Consider the following 18,021-nt stretch of genomic DNA (forward strand, 5'->3'; position numbering starts at 1 on the left):
GTAATGGGTTGGAAGCATTCAACAACCTACTCGTTGCGCAATCCGCATTGTGTGAGGCCCGCTTAGAGAATTCGCGTATGTGACGCCTGGTTGTTATTTTACTCTTCGACCACACTACATTACATATGTTAATGTGGTTCCTTCCCGACATGAAGCCTGTATAGGGTCTTTTTGCAACGCAGTTTCAAGCACCGGCATGGCTCTGAGGTAGAACACTGGGCTCTTACGCAGAGGGCCCAGGTTCGAACCTCGTTCCACCCTGGAAATTTTTTCTTATTTCCTTTTTTTCTTATTTCGTGCGATAGCGGTTATGGACACCGGCGGCGGCTGACAACTACGGCGCCAAAAACGGCCGTTGAAATGACCTCATAACAGCTTTCGCTGTAAAATATTTTCACAAAGATGCTATCTCTGGCTAGGATCTGGAAAAACATGCGTCCGAGATGTTGACAAAAACACACTACCCACGTGGCGTGATTTGAGGGCCACACCACATGGTGCTGGTGTGCGGGACATGTCACGACTTGTTGCCTGAGAGAGTTGTACCCCGGTACACCACCACCAAAGGCTACATACACATACCACCCCTGTACAGGAGCACCTCCCAAAAATATAATATGTCGTCGAGGAAAGGCTGGTGTAGCCACGCCTTTCGTTTATGTGCATACGTTGCTTGATCCACGGCAGTGGTGAGTATGGTATCAAGGGCAAATGATGATGTTGCTAGGGAAATAGCTATGTCATGACAGAAAATTTTAAGCATAATTAAACAAAACAAACAGCTTCGCTGGTCGTCTATCTCCACATAGTGGAAGGGCTCAGAATTTATTTCTTTTGATTCAGAAAGGAATTAAACGTGTGGTGATGCCCCGTTAGTTGTGTCTTAGAGGCTTTGGATATAGATCAGGGCTCAGTGACATTTGTTATTTTTCGAGATAACAATATTTTAGTTATCATTCTCATTTTGGTTCTTGGGTAGTCTTTAAAACATACAAGGACTTCTGCTGATACCCTTTTCTTACACAGTTGTTTAGACTTCTATTGCTTTAACGTCATTACGCGATTTGATTTTTGTTTGATGACAGCACTGTGGTGCACTGAAAGTATCAAAATAAATAGATTAAATGCCTTCTTTGCCTGCTGCCAAAAGGTACGCGGTCATTGCAATGATGATGTAGCTACATCACAACGTGCTAACAGCTACGTCACATGTCAATCTTCTGTACGCGTTCCTTGCTGTACTTTTCCAAGTGATGTGCTAGCGCTTAAGCAAGTATGAAAAGCCGCCAGCTAGCCCCTTTAGTAGATGTGTAGCAAAAGTGAGATGGCGGTCTACTCACTTGACAAGTGTTGATGGCTTCCGTTTGCCCTGGCCTGTTTCGGGTGCAGCCTCGTCATCGCCTCCTTCCTTGGTATCTGGCTGTCGAAGAAAAGAAAGAAACATGGTTGACCCCTCCGTCATAGGAATCGGTATAACACGAAAGAGAAACGTGTCCCCACAGAAGTGCTTGAATGTTTATTGTACACTGATATACGAGAGCTTGCACAATGTCTATTGGTGTTTGGCAGCTATAGCACCGTATGACGTGAATGCACCCGCAATGGCACCTGGTGGCACATCCCCATCCTAACGACTAACGTCCATGGTCACGATTAAACTTTTGTGGTAGCTGTCCTAGTTAACATACACCTGGACATGGCACACGGTGAATCCCATGCAAAGATGGTGTCAACATGCACGTAAACACTGGTACTTGATATGCACTATTTCAAAGCGTTGTCACCTGAGGAGAGAAACGGCAAGGTGTGTGCTCCTCAGTAATAGGGTAACCAACACCTGTGCTCATGCATACACTACCACACAGCGCTTCAGGGACGCGATAGGCCCAGTTCGTGGCTTGAGTCGTGAACGCGCAAAAGCATTCCATTTCCCGATGGCGTGTCTCTCACTGCAACATAGCACCCACTTGCTCGACATTCGACCGTTGACGCCTTCCTGTTGCGCCCGCAAAACTGATGGCTTTCCGGTTTAGAACCTTTCAAAAGGTGCCCGATTTGTTGCTCTCTTGTTTATTGCTCCCCGGTATGTGATCACACCTGTTTCTGTGCAAGCGCTGATTGACACAAACGATGCTGCTGTGGTTGCGTTTCCCGTTTCGGGGACTCACAAAAACTGCTTCCATCTCGTTGGCGATAAGACGAAGGATTATTATAGGTTTCGGACTTGTTTTTGCTTTCCGGACACACTCACAACTACACACTTCATTTCCATGCGCTCACCCGCGCGGTTTGCTTTCGCTATGGAAGTGCGTGCCGGTTTATCTGCTGCAAGTAAGTCTAGCGGCGATTCTTCCGCATTGCCGCTCAAATGCCGAATCAGAATCTGATTCAGTGAATGTCAGCCCGTCATACAAGGAGTTACGAGTTAAGACTCAAATGCTGATGAGTGAGCGACATCTCAGAAGCGTGCATGGCGAGGCGATGCTGACTGGATCAAAAGTGGCTTTTCTCCCACCCGTGTTTGCACTTAAAGCCACTTCGTGCACTTATTTTTGTACGTCTGTGAACTACACAGACATTTATTTCAATGCATATTTTTTAAGTCGTATGGGTTTTTTTAGAACTTATGTTGCTGTTACTCACGAAGAAACCATGTCTATGTAACAAGATAAATTATTTTTTGTCACTTTACGGCCGCCCAAAAAATTTTAGACAATTTTCAAAAAAGTAAATTCGCCTGAAGAATTTAATTCAGCAATAAAAATATACACATTTTTTGGGACCCATTTCGCGAAAAAAATCGACCCTCAAAGGGTTAAGGGCGGGCATGGTGAATGCTGCGTCACAAGGCTGTTCTTGGAGGTGGGCAGTTTGAACTGCACTAATGAGATTACGGACCGCTAAGACGTGATTTTCTTTAAAACTAAGCATTTCCCTGGAACGACATAAGCTCTACAGTAGAATCTCGATGATACGAACCCGGCTGATACTTAATTCAGTCCGATACGAATTCGTAAAATTTCCTGGCTGAATTCCTTTGTGTCCAGTGGGCCAAAATTTGGGTGTTCCAAACACTTTTCTGCTTCGCGACATGGACAACGCCACAGTCGCTGTCGACGTGTTCATGTATGGCAACGATGAAACTTCGCAAGTACACGTGCATCCAACGCTCACCGAGTCACAGGTACGCTGCTTTCTGCAACTACTGTGGACAAAACCACGGTAGATGCGATCATAGACAGTGACGATGTAGTTTTGAAGGCACGTGCACAGCCAGCACACACAGATTGAAAACGGGACGATCATTTGCCGCAACCACTGTCCACAAAACTGTGGACATTATCGACGCTATCATTGAAAGCGACTAGTATGCATCTCTGAAGATACGCTGTAACGCAGCGGGAGATTAAAGGCAATAAAATTATAAAAATGAACGAAGCATTTCGGCGTTCCTGTCATTCCCTTATGACTATGGTGGCGCAAGCTTTGGCACTTAGCTTTCAGTTGGCCTCAGGCAAAGCTTCGACGCGCATGTTCGCGGCAGCCAGCTGCACTGTGCTGTCCCTTAGTGGTCCTTTTGCATGTCTCAGAAAGACACATGCGAGTTCTTTCAATGGAAGTAAATGTTTTGTGCTAGTTTTTGGTGATATTAAATTTAGGGTGATACAAATATGTTCGCTCCCCCTTGAGACTCGTATCACTGAGATTCTATTGTACGAGGTTTCTGCAATGCTATTTCAACAGTCAACGTCAAATTAATATTTGCCTTTAGTGTCCATTTAAATGACATTGCACCGTCACCACGCCACTGTAGAGTTAGTTCCAGACAAGTCTTACCTGCTCCAAGAACACAGCGTGCTACATGCTTCAGCACTGCACGAAAAACAAATTTCTAACACAACAGTACGTGTATGGTGGTGCCACAGTCTCCGTGGTTTGTCCTACTTCTGCATGCTTGCCGTGCAAAAGCTTTAGCACCACAATAAAATGTACATTTGGGCTAGCTGGCATTTAAACCTCATTCCAACAAAAGTCCCTCCACCACAAACATAGTTTCGCTATACAGTTAAACCTGCCTATAATGAACCTCCACACAATGAATTTCTCGATATTACGTTTTTATGTTCCCCACGGTTACTCCATAGCAGCACATGTATTTGTGTCCTCTGTGTAACAAAGCCTCAGACGACGTGCAACTTTGAAATTTTTTTTGTATCTGGAGGACTGCGCCGTCACTACCGAGGAGATGTCAGATGATACGCTGATGGAAAGTGTCCAAGATCGCGGTGATGACGACAGATCTTCGAAGGTCCACTCATCACGTGCCTTGCATTCCGCGATGAAAGTTCTCGATGTCATTGACGTTTTGTGCCAAGTTGCGGGCTCCCTAGACAAGATGGAGCGGTGTTGTATTCCTTAATGTAGAAAGAATTTTCGGTGTTGCCCGCCTTCACAAACAACCAACGGAGCAAAATAACGCAGTTTTTTGCCGATAAATAAATGTTTTGGGTAAGGTCTACACTCAGTTCCCTCTTTTTCATGCTGAGACTCCATATAACGAAAACCTCCTTGTCCTGAAAATTTTGGGGAATTTGTCAATTTCGTTACGCCCAGGTTTAAGTGTATACAAATATTTGTTACAAATGTATTATGCAACACTGTTTTAACGTTTTAATGGCAAAAGCATTCTTCAGTTACTGCGCTATAGCCAATTATTCGTAATACCTATATTCGTTATGCCGAGGCTTGACTGTATTCATCTTGGTGGAAAAGGTGCTCCGACAACACAGACAATGGAAAGGAAGTGTTGCCTGTCCTTTGCTTTATCAGCATTACTTAAGCGCCTATTCCAGCAAAATGAACCTAGCACTTTCGTGTCAGTGGTAAAAGTAGCACGTTTTTCGTGGAACGATAAATATTTTTTTGCCGTTAACACGACACGTGTCACACTAAAGTGTGCGATATGAAGCGCTAGAGGAAGAAATTCTCTCTTTACCAGCATTACTAGCAATAATCGTGTTTACTGAACATATCAAGAAAAATATTATTTACGAGAGCAATTTGCAAGAAAACTGGGGGACATATGCAAAAACGTCAGTTGCTTTAAATACTGACTAGAAAAAGAATTTTCAAAATTGGGGAGGGGCGAAGCATGTAGGGAAGGGTGTTTCAGCTCCACTAACGTGAAACCTGCGGAGGGGCGAGGCATGCTGTGTGCGCCGGTGTTTCCCACAGCAAAATCACTGCTAATGGGCAATGACAGACAGAAGAGAGATTAGACACAGAGACCCGCAGTCCACTTTTAGTTAGCGTGCACGCTGCGAATCTTTATTGTTAAACTACGCACAAAAGAAATCTCCCACCGGCACTACATTGCAGGTCAAGATCCAGTGCCTATATCTACGGGGTGGCCAGTGAACGGTTGTGCAGTGTGAGCAGTCGGTTTTTTCAACCAAGAAACTCACTAGCAGACACTGTGCCTGCGCCGGCGTTGTTTCTCGTGGACGAAAGCGCGTTCTCGTTCCTTGCGAGCTGGTAGTTCAGCATTCATCGCAGAAAGAGCGTTTCCATAGTCAATGTGCACCGTTCACTCTCTCTCGCCACACGGCGAGTGCTGAGACAGTGGCGCCCTCTCTTGCGTTCAAGCAAATGGACAGGACACGACAGCAGAGGACGATGCATGCCGACACACCGAGACCCTAAGGGGCTTCACCGCAATATGCATTTTAACGCGATAGCATTAAAGAGCTCGTATCGCAGAAATTCCGCCGTCGGCGTCGGCATCGTTGGTTGTGAGCGAAAAATCATCATCTTGTACGTGACCGAAAAATCGAAAAAGCTGCAAATAAAATAAAAATGTTGCGTCTGAGTGAGAATCGAACCCAGGCCGTCTGCGTGGCAAGCAGGTGTTCTACCACACAGCCACGCCTCTGCTTGGAGCAGCACTGAAAGTAACTTCCATGCTTCCTAAAAATATGCGTCCTGTATACAGGTGTCACAGTACGAGATGTAATATCGCAGTAATATTGCATGGTACAAGCATACATTGCCATCGGGCGTCACACCATGTCAATATCATAACGACTTGGTGGTTTAAAGACAGCCACCCATTACAGAAGGCACATTACTGCGCGTATTCCTTTAAGACCACGTAGTGGGTGCATCGCAACTTCGAAAAAGTTTCTCGCGCATAATTGCCCCTGGTTTAAAGCATGCAACCCATTACATAAGGCACACACCTTAGTGCGCGCATTCTGTTCAACACTCGTAGTGTTCGAAGTGCGCACTACAGGGCAGGATATCGCTATCGCGTTCAACTCTTAAAGGCGAAGCTTAAGCATCCCCCAATCTTTTTATAAAACTGTGATTCATGCAATATATCACCACTTTTGAACCCTCTATGTCAAACAGGAAAAAATGAACAGCTTTTGCGAACCGTGACACAGCACTATTGGGGGGGGGGGGGCACAATCGATGGCACAATGTAAACATCGATAACCGGCAATATTCTCATGAAAACGAAAACTTCTAATACAGTGATCAGCAAGTGATGCCAAAACATGGTGGATTTAGGAAACCTTTAGAACACACCGGACATCTTGAGGTAAGCGCGAGGCAGCACTGAAGTGATCCAGAGAAGGCAACAAAACCAGCTCAAGTGTAAATTTTCACATTTTGGGCCAGATTGTGGCACTTTCGCTATTCGTGCAAACCAAAATCTGACAAACCAAAGTTGTTCTATGGGTTACTGATGCTGCCACTGCCGAAAAGTTCATGAGCAGATGCATCAGAATCTGTAGATATGCGCAACCTCCACGAAGTCGCAGCGCGCGGCATTGACGCCATGTTCAGAACAACATCAGCTGACTTCATTGTTACTTTAAAAAAAGCCCCACGCGCAGGAAAAACAGAACAGACAATTAAAAGAGCTATAGTAATGTTTTTTTTACCCACTGGATGATGCTAGTTGTTGTCCAAGTGCGCTTCAAACTCGGGGAAATTCGAATCTGAAATTGTTGATAACAGATTACTGATGTTAGCAATGTAGTGTTAGCAATGTACTTCCCCGATTGGTAGCCATATGCATTCAATACTCCACCTACGTCTTGTACAAAAAAAAAATGTTGGCAGCTTGCGCTAGTGATGCAAAGCTGGAGCCATCAGAGCAGCTTGTGATCACCTATAGCTTTCTCCAGCTTTTTAAGCGTCTTGACGTCGACTCAGTCTGCTTCGGAGTGAAGACCGCATCAGCTCGGTCTCAATTCTCATGAAATTAACTACATTGTCTTAATTAGTAAGACTAGGATTAATCAGCAAAATCTTATTATAGTGAGTTAGTTCACATGATTTTAAATAGCATGATATTATTAACAATGTGTTAATTAGCTTGATCGTAATTAAAGTCGACTTAATTAGCATGGTCATAACTAGCTTGGCCTCAGCATTACAAGACTTAATTAGCATGGTTTTAATTTGTTTAGTATGGGCACTAATTATATGCTTCTTTCTCATCTCTATATTATCATAATCATCATCATCCATTAGTATCTCTGTCCTCATCGTCACCACGTGTCATTGTCATCATCATTGGGTGTGTGCACGCTCTGCCCGTTCTCTTCTGAGGCCTTGAGTCTAATAAACGTCAAGTCAACCAAGACGTCATAATACTATTATCAAGACATGGCTTAATTAGCTCAGTCTTAGCATGACTTGGTTTAATTATGTTGGTCTTAGTATGTCTTGGTTTATTAGCTAGGTCTACCACCTAGCTAATTAGCTGATCAGCAGGGCGCACATGTTCGGGGTGACCAGAAGATGAAGACGAGGAGGAGAGTGCGTGCCGGCCGAGCAATGCGCTGGAAGATAGAGGCTGATCATAACGAGGATAGTTTTCTCGTGACACCACACGGCATAACTAAAAGCTTAACAGCTCTGCTGTAAGATCAACTCACAAGACTGAGCTCCTTGTCGACGGTGTCCTGCCGGCTTTTCCGTCGGGACGACACCGAACTTGACAATGGCTGCGATGTGACACACAGAAGACAATAAACGCTGTTGCACTTGCAGTAGGCATGGGCGAGCACTTTGGACATTTGAATGACTATTACAGTATTAGAAATGAACAAATGAATGCATGTTTCACTGCATGTTACCCCCAAAAAGGTGGTTTCACTGTAGCTTGGGGCTGCTATGCCATGAAACCACCTATTCAAAGAACATCCATACCGCTGCAAAACCGCACTTAAAGGCTAAACGTACACATTACCTGCCCTCTATTAAATTTTTTTTGGTTAAAAGCGGGTTATTGATGACCCAAAGGTCGTGGAACTGAATCCAGACCGCGATGGCCGCATTTGAGGTGAAATGCCAGCAGCCCGCGTACTTAGATTTAAGTGCACATTAAAGAACCCCAGGTGGTTGAAAAATCTGAAGCCCTGCACTATGGTGTCCCTCATAATTGTATCCTAGCTTTGGGACGTAAAACCCCAACAATTATTACTAAAAGAGTGTTATATGTGCTTATTTGCACCAAGTACAGCACACTTCAAAACATTACGTGTTTTACCGTTTATAACTTGCACCCCACTGCTATTCAAACTTTTCTACTATTCAAAGTTACTTCCACTTTATTTCAAACCAAAAAAGTGACATTTACACACTCCTACTTCCAATTCTTAAAAATATTCTGCAAGTTAGTTGGATCATGCGAAAAATGTCCATTTTTCTTAATAATATGTGATTTACTATACTATTCGAGCTATTTGATCCAAAATTATTCGACCAAATCACTCTTTGCTTTGAGCCTCAAGTTTACTACTCACTCATCCTTAGCTAGCAGATGTGCACTTGCGCTTTTGTTTTCACTTTCGCTTGTACATTGCGACAACTTGTAAAACTGAATGAAAACCTCCTCTGCAACCCAACACATATCCAAAACGTTCACCACTACTTTCAATATATGAAACGCCACACTATGCCCCTGGAAGAATGCTTCTATTAACGATAAAAGGATTGTTTTTCGAGTCATTGGAAATGCACATGCTGACACAATCACACTGTTTCAGCAGATGCTGCCAAACAGTGCACTAAATTTGAATGGAGTAATGTGTCGTTGACAAAATGAGCAAAGTATGTGTCTAAAAATACGAATGGTTCGTGCCGCAAGGGTAATCAGATTTGCACATCACGACAAACTTGCAATGGCAAGCTTCACTGCATCACGGCAGTGTAATAAATACAGAAATGAGTGACCATTGTGAATGTCAAGTTTTCAGCATATCTAACTCCCGCTTTTTCTCATGTATAACACGTCCCTGCATACATCCTGCAGAAACATTAAAAAAAGATCCCTGCGTATTGGCCACACATTTCGACAAGTGCAAAATTAATTTTACACCTTGACAGAAATGTATCCACCAGATATGCTCAAAGATTGCAAACACTTTCTTTTCACACAATTCCAGTCCCCAGTGTCATTCACCCCCCACATCCTCACCTACTGTCAGCTTGAGTCAGCACTGACACTGCCACCTTCCTTGCAATACAGCTAAAGTATTTGTGGTTCCTTTTCTTTTGTGCTCCGTCTTTTGCGCTGTTTTCTTTCCACCTTGCCATACCCTAAAGCACCGCCACAAAGCCACCTTGCAAACTACAACTGCCAGATGCCGTGAAGCCAACAAGCTAATAATCATCCCAAAAGAAGCCCCAAAAAAGCGGTGCGACATTTGCGAAAAAGCCCAAAGAAAGCGGAAATTCAATAAGTCTCATTCTTGAAAATATTTTTCATTACAATAAGGTCGCTCAGATAGGAAGAAAAAATACAAAAAAAAAACAACAACTATCATGTACAAGTTTGCTAGTGCATAAATAACGTTGCTTGTTGACTCCCCCACGTATGTGTGATTTCAATGCTCTACTACACAAAGTCATCAACAGACAAATGCTGTTAGTGAATGTTTCGAGCAATAAGATAACTACATTTGCACGAAAAAGGCGAATAAGCCCAAAAACTGCGACAAACGACTGGAAAATCCTACAAGCAACTCCGTGAAAAAGCAGCCCAAATGCACTTATTTTTAGTGGAACTCTGTCGTAAACTGATATTTGCGCATAACCTCCACCCCAGTAGTAGTAGTAATAGTAGTAGTAGTAGTAGTAGTAGTAGTAGTAGTAGTAGTAGTAGTAGTAGTAGTAGTAGTAGTAGTAGTAGTAGTAGTGGTGGTAGTAGTAGTGGTAGTAGTAGTAGTAGTAGTAGTAGTAGTAGTAGTAGTAGTAGTAGTAGTAGTAGTAGTAGTAGTAGTAGTAGTAGTAGTGGTAGTAGTAGTAGTAGTAGTAGTAGTAGTAGTAGTAGTAGTAGTAGTAGTAGTACTAGCAGCAGCAGCAGCAGCAGCAGCAGCAGTAGCAGTAGCAGCAGCAGCAGCAGCAAAAACGAAAGAGGCATCTTGCACTCACCCGTGTCTGGGGCGACCCCAGTGCAGAGGCAGTGCTGCTGTGCTGGAAGCGGAATGTCTTGGGTGCCGAGCAGCGTGACAGGTACAGGCTGGACGCTGCCCGGTGCGGGTGCGGCGTTGTGAAGAGCTGCACCATGCCGCAGCTGTGCAGCGTCGTGTGGCCGTCCACCAGGGGCCGGCACACGTTTTTGCTTTTGATGGCCGCCTGTCCCGTCAGCTGAAAAAAGCAAGGCGACACCGGTTCTGAGGCGATGCCTTTTACATGGCTGTGAGGCTGCACAACAGCAGTATAATCTTGATTTTTTGTTTATTTATTGATTGATACTGTTGGTGCAATTGAAGACGAGAGTTGAGGTTACGATGCTGTCATGTAGAAACGTAGCACATGTTCAAACAATGCAGTAACACGCAATCAGAAAAGGAGGCAAAGTGTATCAAACCACAAATACAATGAACCACGCCAGTTAAAAATAATGAAAGTGCATTGCCATATAAGTCAATTAAAATAATCGAGGGGACCCGAGTATGGAAATGGTCATGGCAAAGAATGACAAATTATTTCAGAGCTTTCTTTATTTTTTTGGCCTCGTACGCTCAAAGATTTGAAAGGGTTTGTGAGCAGTTGCATAGCCATTTCTTCTTTTTCTGCTGCAAGACAGAACTGCAGCTGAAAGAAGACACATGAAAACACAAGCGAGAAAAAAAAAACACAACTGCAATTATGCCTCGCAGCACGTACGAAGAAGGTCAAAAGGAAGTTTTTGTTCATTGTTCATTCTTGAGGAACACAGTCGCCATGTTCAGCACATGTGCTCATTTGCCCGACTTGGTAACCATGACCTTGCCAATCTGCCACTACATGTGGGCTCAACGCAACCAAGAGCACAACAGTGTGGTTAGTTGCAGTTGTATTTCGCTTGCAACATATTCTTTCCCAATACTAAGTCATGAGCCTTCTAAACCCTGCTTCTATGGTATTTAGAGGTGCCTTCTGTGCGTTCATGTCAAAGGTTAAAGGGATACTGAACAAAATTTTTGCCGCCGAGATAAATGGCCCAATTGAAAGATTGCGTGCTGAAATTTGTTGAAACAACCTTCATTTCAGCCAGAAACTAGCAGAAAATAATGAATTTATTGCATTTTTTGCAAATTGGCGTGTCTAGCGGCTGCGCCGCGAAGTAGAGAGCAAGTGACACAAAAACCAGCGGATACTGACTCGCCAACCGTGCTCGCTGCAAAACCGCTTACGAATCGACATCGCAAGCCGCCACCCGCTGTCGCGCGTCTCTCTCAAAACGTGTTCTTACGGAAGAAAGTCGGGAAGGTGTTCTCCGTGCGTGTTCTCAACCGGCAGCCAACAACGCCATTGCCGCGCTGTCGGCCATATATTTACTTTCTCAAACGGAGCTTGCGCCCACGTCTACGAATTTGCCGTTTGTGTTGAGTGCTGCTACGTAATGTGAACGGTGAAGCACCTGGCGCAGCGCAGAATGCCTCAACGCTGTTCTGCGCTAGGGTGTGTGAAGAGCAGCGTCAAGAGAGACAAGCCCTGTCATACGTTTCCGACAGAGCCGAAGCTTCGAAGGATATGGATTCGCGCTGCGCGCCTATCGCAGCAAACATGGGTGCCTTCAAAGCGTGACTTTTTGTGCTCCGAACACTTCGAGGATAGTGACTATGAGTCACTGTATAAATTGCTGGTCCCGGCTGCCGGCCCACGTTGGGCTATCGCGGCTCGTCTGGCTCGTCGGCCTCGCTGTCGCTTGACGAAGCAGAAGGGTCACACACACATGGTTGTACTATTTGGCGCATCCGCTTTGGAGGCCTGTCGAACACGGAGTCGCAACCACCGCTCGTGGAACCACTGTCACTCGCACCTTGCTTCTTTGCGCGCTCGCGACACGCTCGGTAGTTGTAGTGGTTTTTGAGGAAGAAGCGTTATTTTGTCTCCCATGTGGGGAAAGGACAAGGCTCAGCGCCACACCAGCCTCCCCAAGCCACCCTCGGTTCTTGAGAGGAGAGATGGAGAAAGCAAAGTGGCAGAGCAGGAAAGAGCGTGCCGGTTGGCCCCCTCTTGCAGGAGCATTCGACGTCACGGCCGTCGACAAGCGCACTGGCGTGCAGCCGCTGCGCTCTCACAATCCACTAAAAATACGGCCAACTGCTCGAAATCACGTTAAATAAATGCTGTTTATAGGAACAGTCGTGTCGTCCGAGTCGAATGTAAGTGTTTTCGTAGATTTTGCAAAGTTTTGTTCAGTATCCCTTTAAGCTGTTTTAATCAGAACTAACAGACAATAATGCCAAGGAAAGTACAGGAGATGTTATTTTTAATAATTGGAATATAAATGTGAAGAAAGTAATGTCGACGAAAAGATAACTTACCACCGGCAGGGACCAAACCTGCGACCTTCGAATAACGTGTCCGATGCTGTACCACTGAGCTACGGCGGCGGTCATCCCCCCGTCCACTTTATAGGGTATATATGCGCATTTAAACCTAGGAGCATTAGACAGCGCCGAACGCAGCCATGGCTGCGAGTGTGGAACACTCTTTTAAAGGGGCCCTGCATGCAACACTTTTTCAGCACGGTCAGAAAACGCTACCAGAACATGCAAGCCAAACATAGCGCGGCATGCGGCATGGAATTTACAGTAAATTCTCAGTCAGCTAAAAATCGCTTCCTCTTCTCTCAACAAATGATCTTATTTACTCAAAATCACTGCGTCATCGATGCAAGTTTCACGCCATTGGTTGATTTGAGCATGGCGGGCTCGGTAGTTACTGTGGCCACCGCAAGAGGCCGCCACGTGCCCATGCACACGCAATTGCACTGAAAGTAAGTCGCGCGAAGAAAAAAAAAAAAAGAGAAAAGTACTCAAGGTCACATGGCGCGCGTGACGTACCTTCTTCCCCCGTGCCACCCCTCCCTACTTAGCTTCTAGCGCATTCGTCGGGATGAGAGAGGAGAAAAAGCAATTACAGCGTGCGACAAATCTTTAACTCCGCTCGTACTGGACAGATTCTAAAAATTTTTGCGGCAGTCGATTCGTGAGGCAATAAGCTCCTTTAGTGAAGCCATTCCATAGCTACTTGGAAAAGTGTTGCAGGGCCCCTTTAAGGAATAATTTGCATATTACCCAAACTTCGAATAGATTTTTTTAGGTACCATATTGTACTGTGCGCATCTTGCACTCCCAATTAAGAGAAAAAAAAAGAGCCGCGCATATAAGCCACGGAAATAACAGCACGCAGTCCTTTATCTGAATAACAAAACTTTGAAAATAAACGGACTCCACTGAATAAACTGTTTCCTTTTGGCATGTAAAGAATCAGTTTTTTAAAAAAACCTTTTGTGGTCGTAAGCCCCTACCCAATCTGCGGTTGTTCTTGTCAGAAGCCATTCTGCGCAGTTTGGGTGTCATGCGGAAAAAATGCTCAGGCACATAAAATATGTGATAGCGGATTTGAGAATTATTTCTCTACAGCCTTGGCTGCCAGCAGTATTTGAGCACGGTATGGCGACGCTCGATGCAGTCGCCAGGGTGGAGGCCGGGATTTACACTGCATGTTTTTCAGCAAAAGACTGTCTCCTACCTGCCGCCTTTCTATCACTGCACGCAACGCAGTCCTTCCTGTTGCCATTCATATTACTTTGTATGATGTGCGCTGCTAAAATGAAGTCCTCCTCGGCACTAAAATCGTCACTGGACTCGGTAAGCTCGTGCGAGTCCTGTCCATACAAAGCCCATGCAGAAAATGTTGCCATCCAGTCAGCACTACAAGCTACAAATTGTGTGCAAAAATCGCATGTTCCTTTGAAAAGTGGTGCCCTCAACTGGAGACAACAAAAACAGCAATACAGGAACTGAAAAACAATGCTGAGGGTTGGCACAACCCACCCGAATAAACGCACCCAAGAATGCGAGCAAGTGTGAACGTCAAGAGCCACCTGACGTGTGACCAGTGCCAATAATTTCGCATGGCGGTGTGGCCCTGACACATGACTGCAAAAGGGTTAAATGTTAACATCTGGCACTTGCACTGAGGTTTTATAGAAATCCCACTATTTGAACTATTTGCTTCAAAATTACTCAATACTAATTGCTATTTACCCTCACACCAAAAAAGAAAATCCAGCCAGCTCCACTTCGCGAACACTGTTGAATCAGGGAAGCTTATGCTCATCTTCATCAGGCTATATTGTACTTCTATGTTTTTCAAGTCTTCCCTTCGCTGGCGGTTGGCTCAGCGACTACATGTTCATTCTCGTGTGAGCTCTCACTGACGCTCATGCCAGGTGGCTTCTTCATCGGAAGAACGAGAAATGTTCGCCATTCTGAAAGCGCAAACTCCTGAACGCTGACACACTATTTCACACTCCACTGCGCCTCACCGTCACCCCACCTCGGCGCGTTTCTTGACGGTTTGCCCCTCGACATCCTCCGCCCTCGCATCTCGCAGCACGGCGCAGCCCTCCCCTTCCAAACGCGCCCGACTCTCACCACACTGCAAGGCCAAGTGATCACTACTACGCCGACCCCGGACATAAAAGGCTCGACTAAGAACAGCGTCGCTGTTAAAAAAAAAGTGATATCTGCACAGCCCAGCTTCACAACCAAGAGAGTGAGTCACCTTGTAGCCGAACGTGATGTCAATCCAGTGATGAAGATGCTCGGAGACGCGCTCGCTCTCAAGCATGGCCATGTGCTTCCGTACGAAGTCTTCGGGACTCGAGCACCAGTTGGGCACTCCAAGGTCTTCCAGGTCTTCGTGGATGGACTCGAAGATGGAAGGATCAGTGAAGAACTCGGGGATGCACTCGTCCACTGTCCATGCCTGAATTACACAATGGGGCCCACACGAAGACCTCGGTCACCTGTACTAGCCCTTCTTGAATGTATAGACGGGTCCACTGTTAAAGGGAACACTTGTGTTTCGGGTATGTCCGGATTTTGCTCTCCTAAAAAACAATAATAGCTTAGATTTGCATAACACTACTGGTGGTTGACAGTTCCAAACCCTTATGAAAGACTAGTAACGTGAATGAACTATCTTTCCGCATCCACTAGCCGTTAGGGGGCCAACAAAATGAATGCTGCTCATTCGAGTGTTCCCTTTAACAGCGAACCGTACTGTACAGACGCATACAACTTAAGAAGTCCGGAGAGGCCCCGCCCAGTTGGCCGAAGTGCGACTAAAGAAATAGTCCTGCTCCTGCACTCGGCAATGTTCGCCAAAGGTGGCAGAGTAGAGCAAAAAATGGGACATTGAACGCACAGGACGCAGTGCTGTGTCCTGTGTGTTCAATGTCCCGTTTTTTGCTCTACACGCCGCAATATTCACGAACCAACTAGCCCACCTAAGAACCCTCGTGGATCTCAGAGGCCACGCAGAAATAGGTGCGTGGTTCACATCTGCTCCACCAGGTGCCGCAAAGATTCCAACTGATAAAAAAATACAGTCTGTTCTTTCGGTGAACTCATTCAATGAATCTTCAATAACTATTCTGACAGTTAATCGGCCCTTATCTTAAGCAGACTTATGCTTCACTATCATGTACGCAATATAACTTTCAAAGGGGTACTGACACGAACATTTTGCATCAAATGAAAGGCCATGGCCTCAGGAGCCTAGAAAATGTACTGCTAATACCCGTGCCACACGGGCACAGAAAATGGCATTTGCCTCCTAATGCCTTCAGATTTAATGCCATTCGCGCGGTGCCACACGGACGAACAAAATGGCATTCGCCCAAATGCCATTCGTCACCTAATGCCATCGCCAGAACTCATTCAACTGAGAAATGCATACTCTCGACGGCACATCTGACGAAGTGCGATATACCTAAATTATATAAAACGACATCCCATTCAGCTAAAAATAAAGTTTTCACGTCTTTTCTTTACACTAATCACTTACACAAGCGCTTCAAACGCTGTATTTTGGATGCGACAGGCGCCAATTTCTTTTTACGCTGTGGATCGGACTAGTGTTGGCTTAGGTTGCTACGGTCAGCTGCAACGTCGTGAAACAAAGCAACGAACTCAAGCTTACGGCAGTGTGATATGCTTATTTCTACATATAATTATTCTCGGACGTATATGAAGCTTGTAAACGCATGTTTATTTTTTTATAACTGCTAAACAAGTGCTCACTACAGAAGATGCTGCGATCGACATCATCAAGTCAAATGTCATTCAGTTTGGACGTGTAGCAGCTCCGCCGAAAAAAATGTCATTCGGGGACTGAATGCCTTCACTACCGAATGTCATTTCCTGTGCCCGTGTGGCACGGGTATAAGTGTGAGTGCACCCTGAAAAGGTAATTACAGTATCTTTTTAAGAGCTAGTTTTGGTTCCTACTGTATTCTAAGTTAATCACAACACGTATGAGCTTCCCGTCACATGCTCATGCAGGACATCGTGACATTTCCGCGGCCACTTCGCACCGGTGCTCCACTGAAGGTGCACAGGCAGCCATTTTGAATTTTTTTTTGGTGACGCACAAGTGACCATTTTGGAAGTTTTGGTACCAGTTGTGATCACAACTAGCTAGACTACTGTGTGAAGTCACCAGAGTTTGTACTGTAGGCTGACGTCAAGGTACTGTCGATGTCAGCAGGTGCGCCATGGGAAAACTGATTTTAATATCACAAGCAAATATTTTATCAGCATTTGGCGAGCTTCAGACTTGCTCAGAGCCGTCTCTGTATACAGGAGATTTGTATGGCAGAGCGAACTCACCTTTGAAAAATGATGTCAGGACCCCTTTAACTTGAACCACAAACATCAATTTCATACCAGTGTTACATCTTAAAACACATTTTCTGAATATTCGGAAAATCGGAAGTAAATGCTCAACCGGAAGTGCGTGGAAGAGAAACAATAGTGTCACTCGGTGTCTATGCTACTAAAAATAATTTGACATATACAATAGCACAACGCAGACTAAACTCGTCAAAAACTTGGGTTTGTGTTAAAATTTGAAAATGTGTGATTTGGGTGTTACACAGTCCAATTTGGGTGCAAAGTTTTCGGTGTGTGCAGTTGAACAAGAATATATCAAATGTGAAAACAACGGAACCTGAGGCGACCAGGAAAATATGTTCCGTTTAAAAGGAGTTCCGTTAACTGAGAGATGGACATGGGTGCAGAATTGGAGTATAAAACCAATCACGTTAGAGGCAGTTCTTCCATTTAGGCAGCGATTTCCTGTAAGAGATTTCCATTCACTGAGAGTCTACTGTATACGAGAATTTGGTCCCATTTAGTACAGTTCACAGCGTGATGGTAGTTCAAACAATTAAAAGGCTTAACTGCATGACACATCATCATAGAACTCAACATATGCAAATGCAACAAAAGTAACATAAACTGTTCATTATCAACATCAGCCTGACTATGCACACTGAAGGGCAGAGGCCTCTCCGCCATGTTTCTCCAATCAACCCGGTCCAGTGCTTGCTGCGGCCACGGGATCCCCGCAAACTTCTTAATCTAGTCTGCCCACCTAATATTCTGCCTCCACCTTGCATGCCTGCCTTCTCTTGGAATCCAGCCTGTTATT

General features: G+C 45.0%; 1 protein-coding gene across 1 annotated transcript in view; it reads right to left on the bottom strand.

The window, feature by feature from the left end:
- LOC119402120 (WD repeat-containing protein 81) overlaps nucleotides 1–18,021 on the bottom strand; it is a 96,668-nt gene that overhangs the window by 63,033 nt on the left and 15,614 nt on the right. The window contains exons 9-13 of the mRNA XM_037669236.2: nucleotides 15,088–15,291; nucleotides 10,453–10,668; nucleotides 7,953–8,021; nucleotides 6,951–7,007; nucleotides 1,341–1,420 (exon numbers count right to left, since the gene is read on the bottom strand). Coding sequence (XP_037525164.1) covers nucleotides 1,341–1,420; nucleotides 6,951–7,007; nucleotides 7,953–8,021; nucleotides 10,453–10,668; nucleotides 15,088–15,291 — 626 coding nt within the window. The remainder of the gene's footprint in view (nucleotides 1–1,340; nucleotides 1,421–6,950; nucleotides 7,008–7,952; nucleotides 8,022–10,452; nucleotides 10,669–15,087; nucleotides 15,292–18,021) is intronic.

Source organism: Rhipicephalus sanguineus, chromosome 8, assembly GCF_013339695.2.
Source record: "Rhipicephalus sanguineus isolate Rsan-2018 chromosome 8, BIME_Rsan_1.4, whole genome shotgun sequence".
Lineage (NCBI taxonomy): Eukaryota > Metazoa > Arthropoda > Arachnida > Ixodida > Ixodidae > Rhipicephalus > Rhipicephalus sanguineus.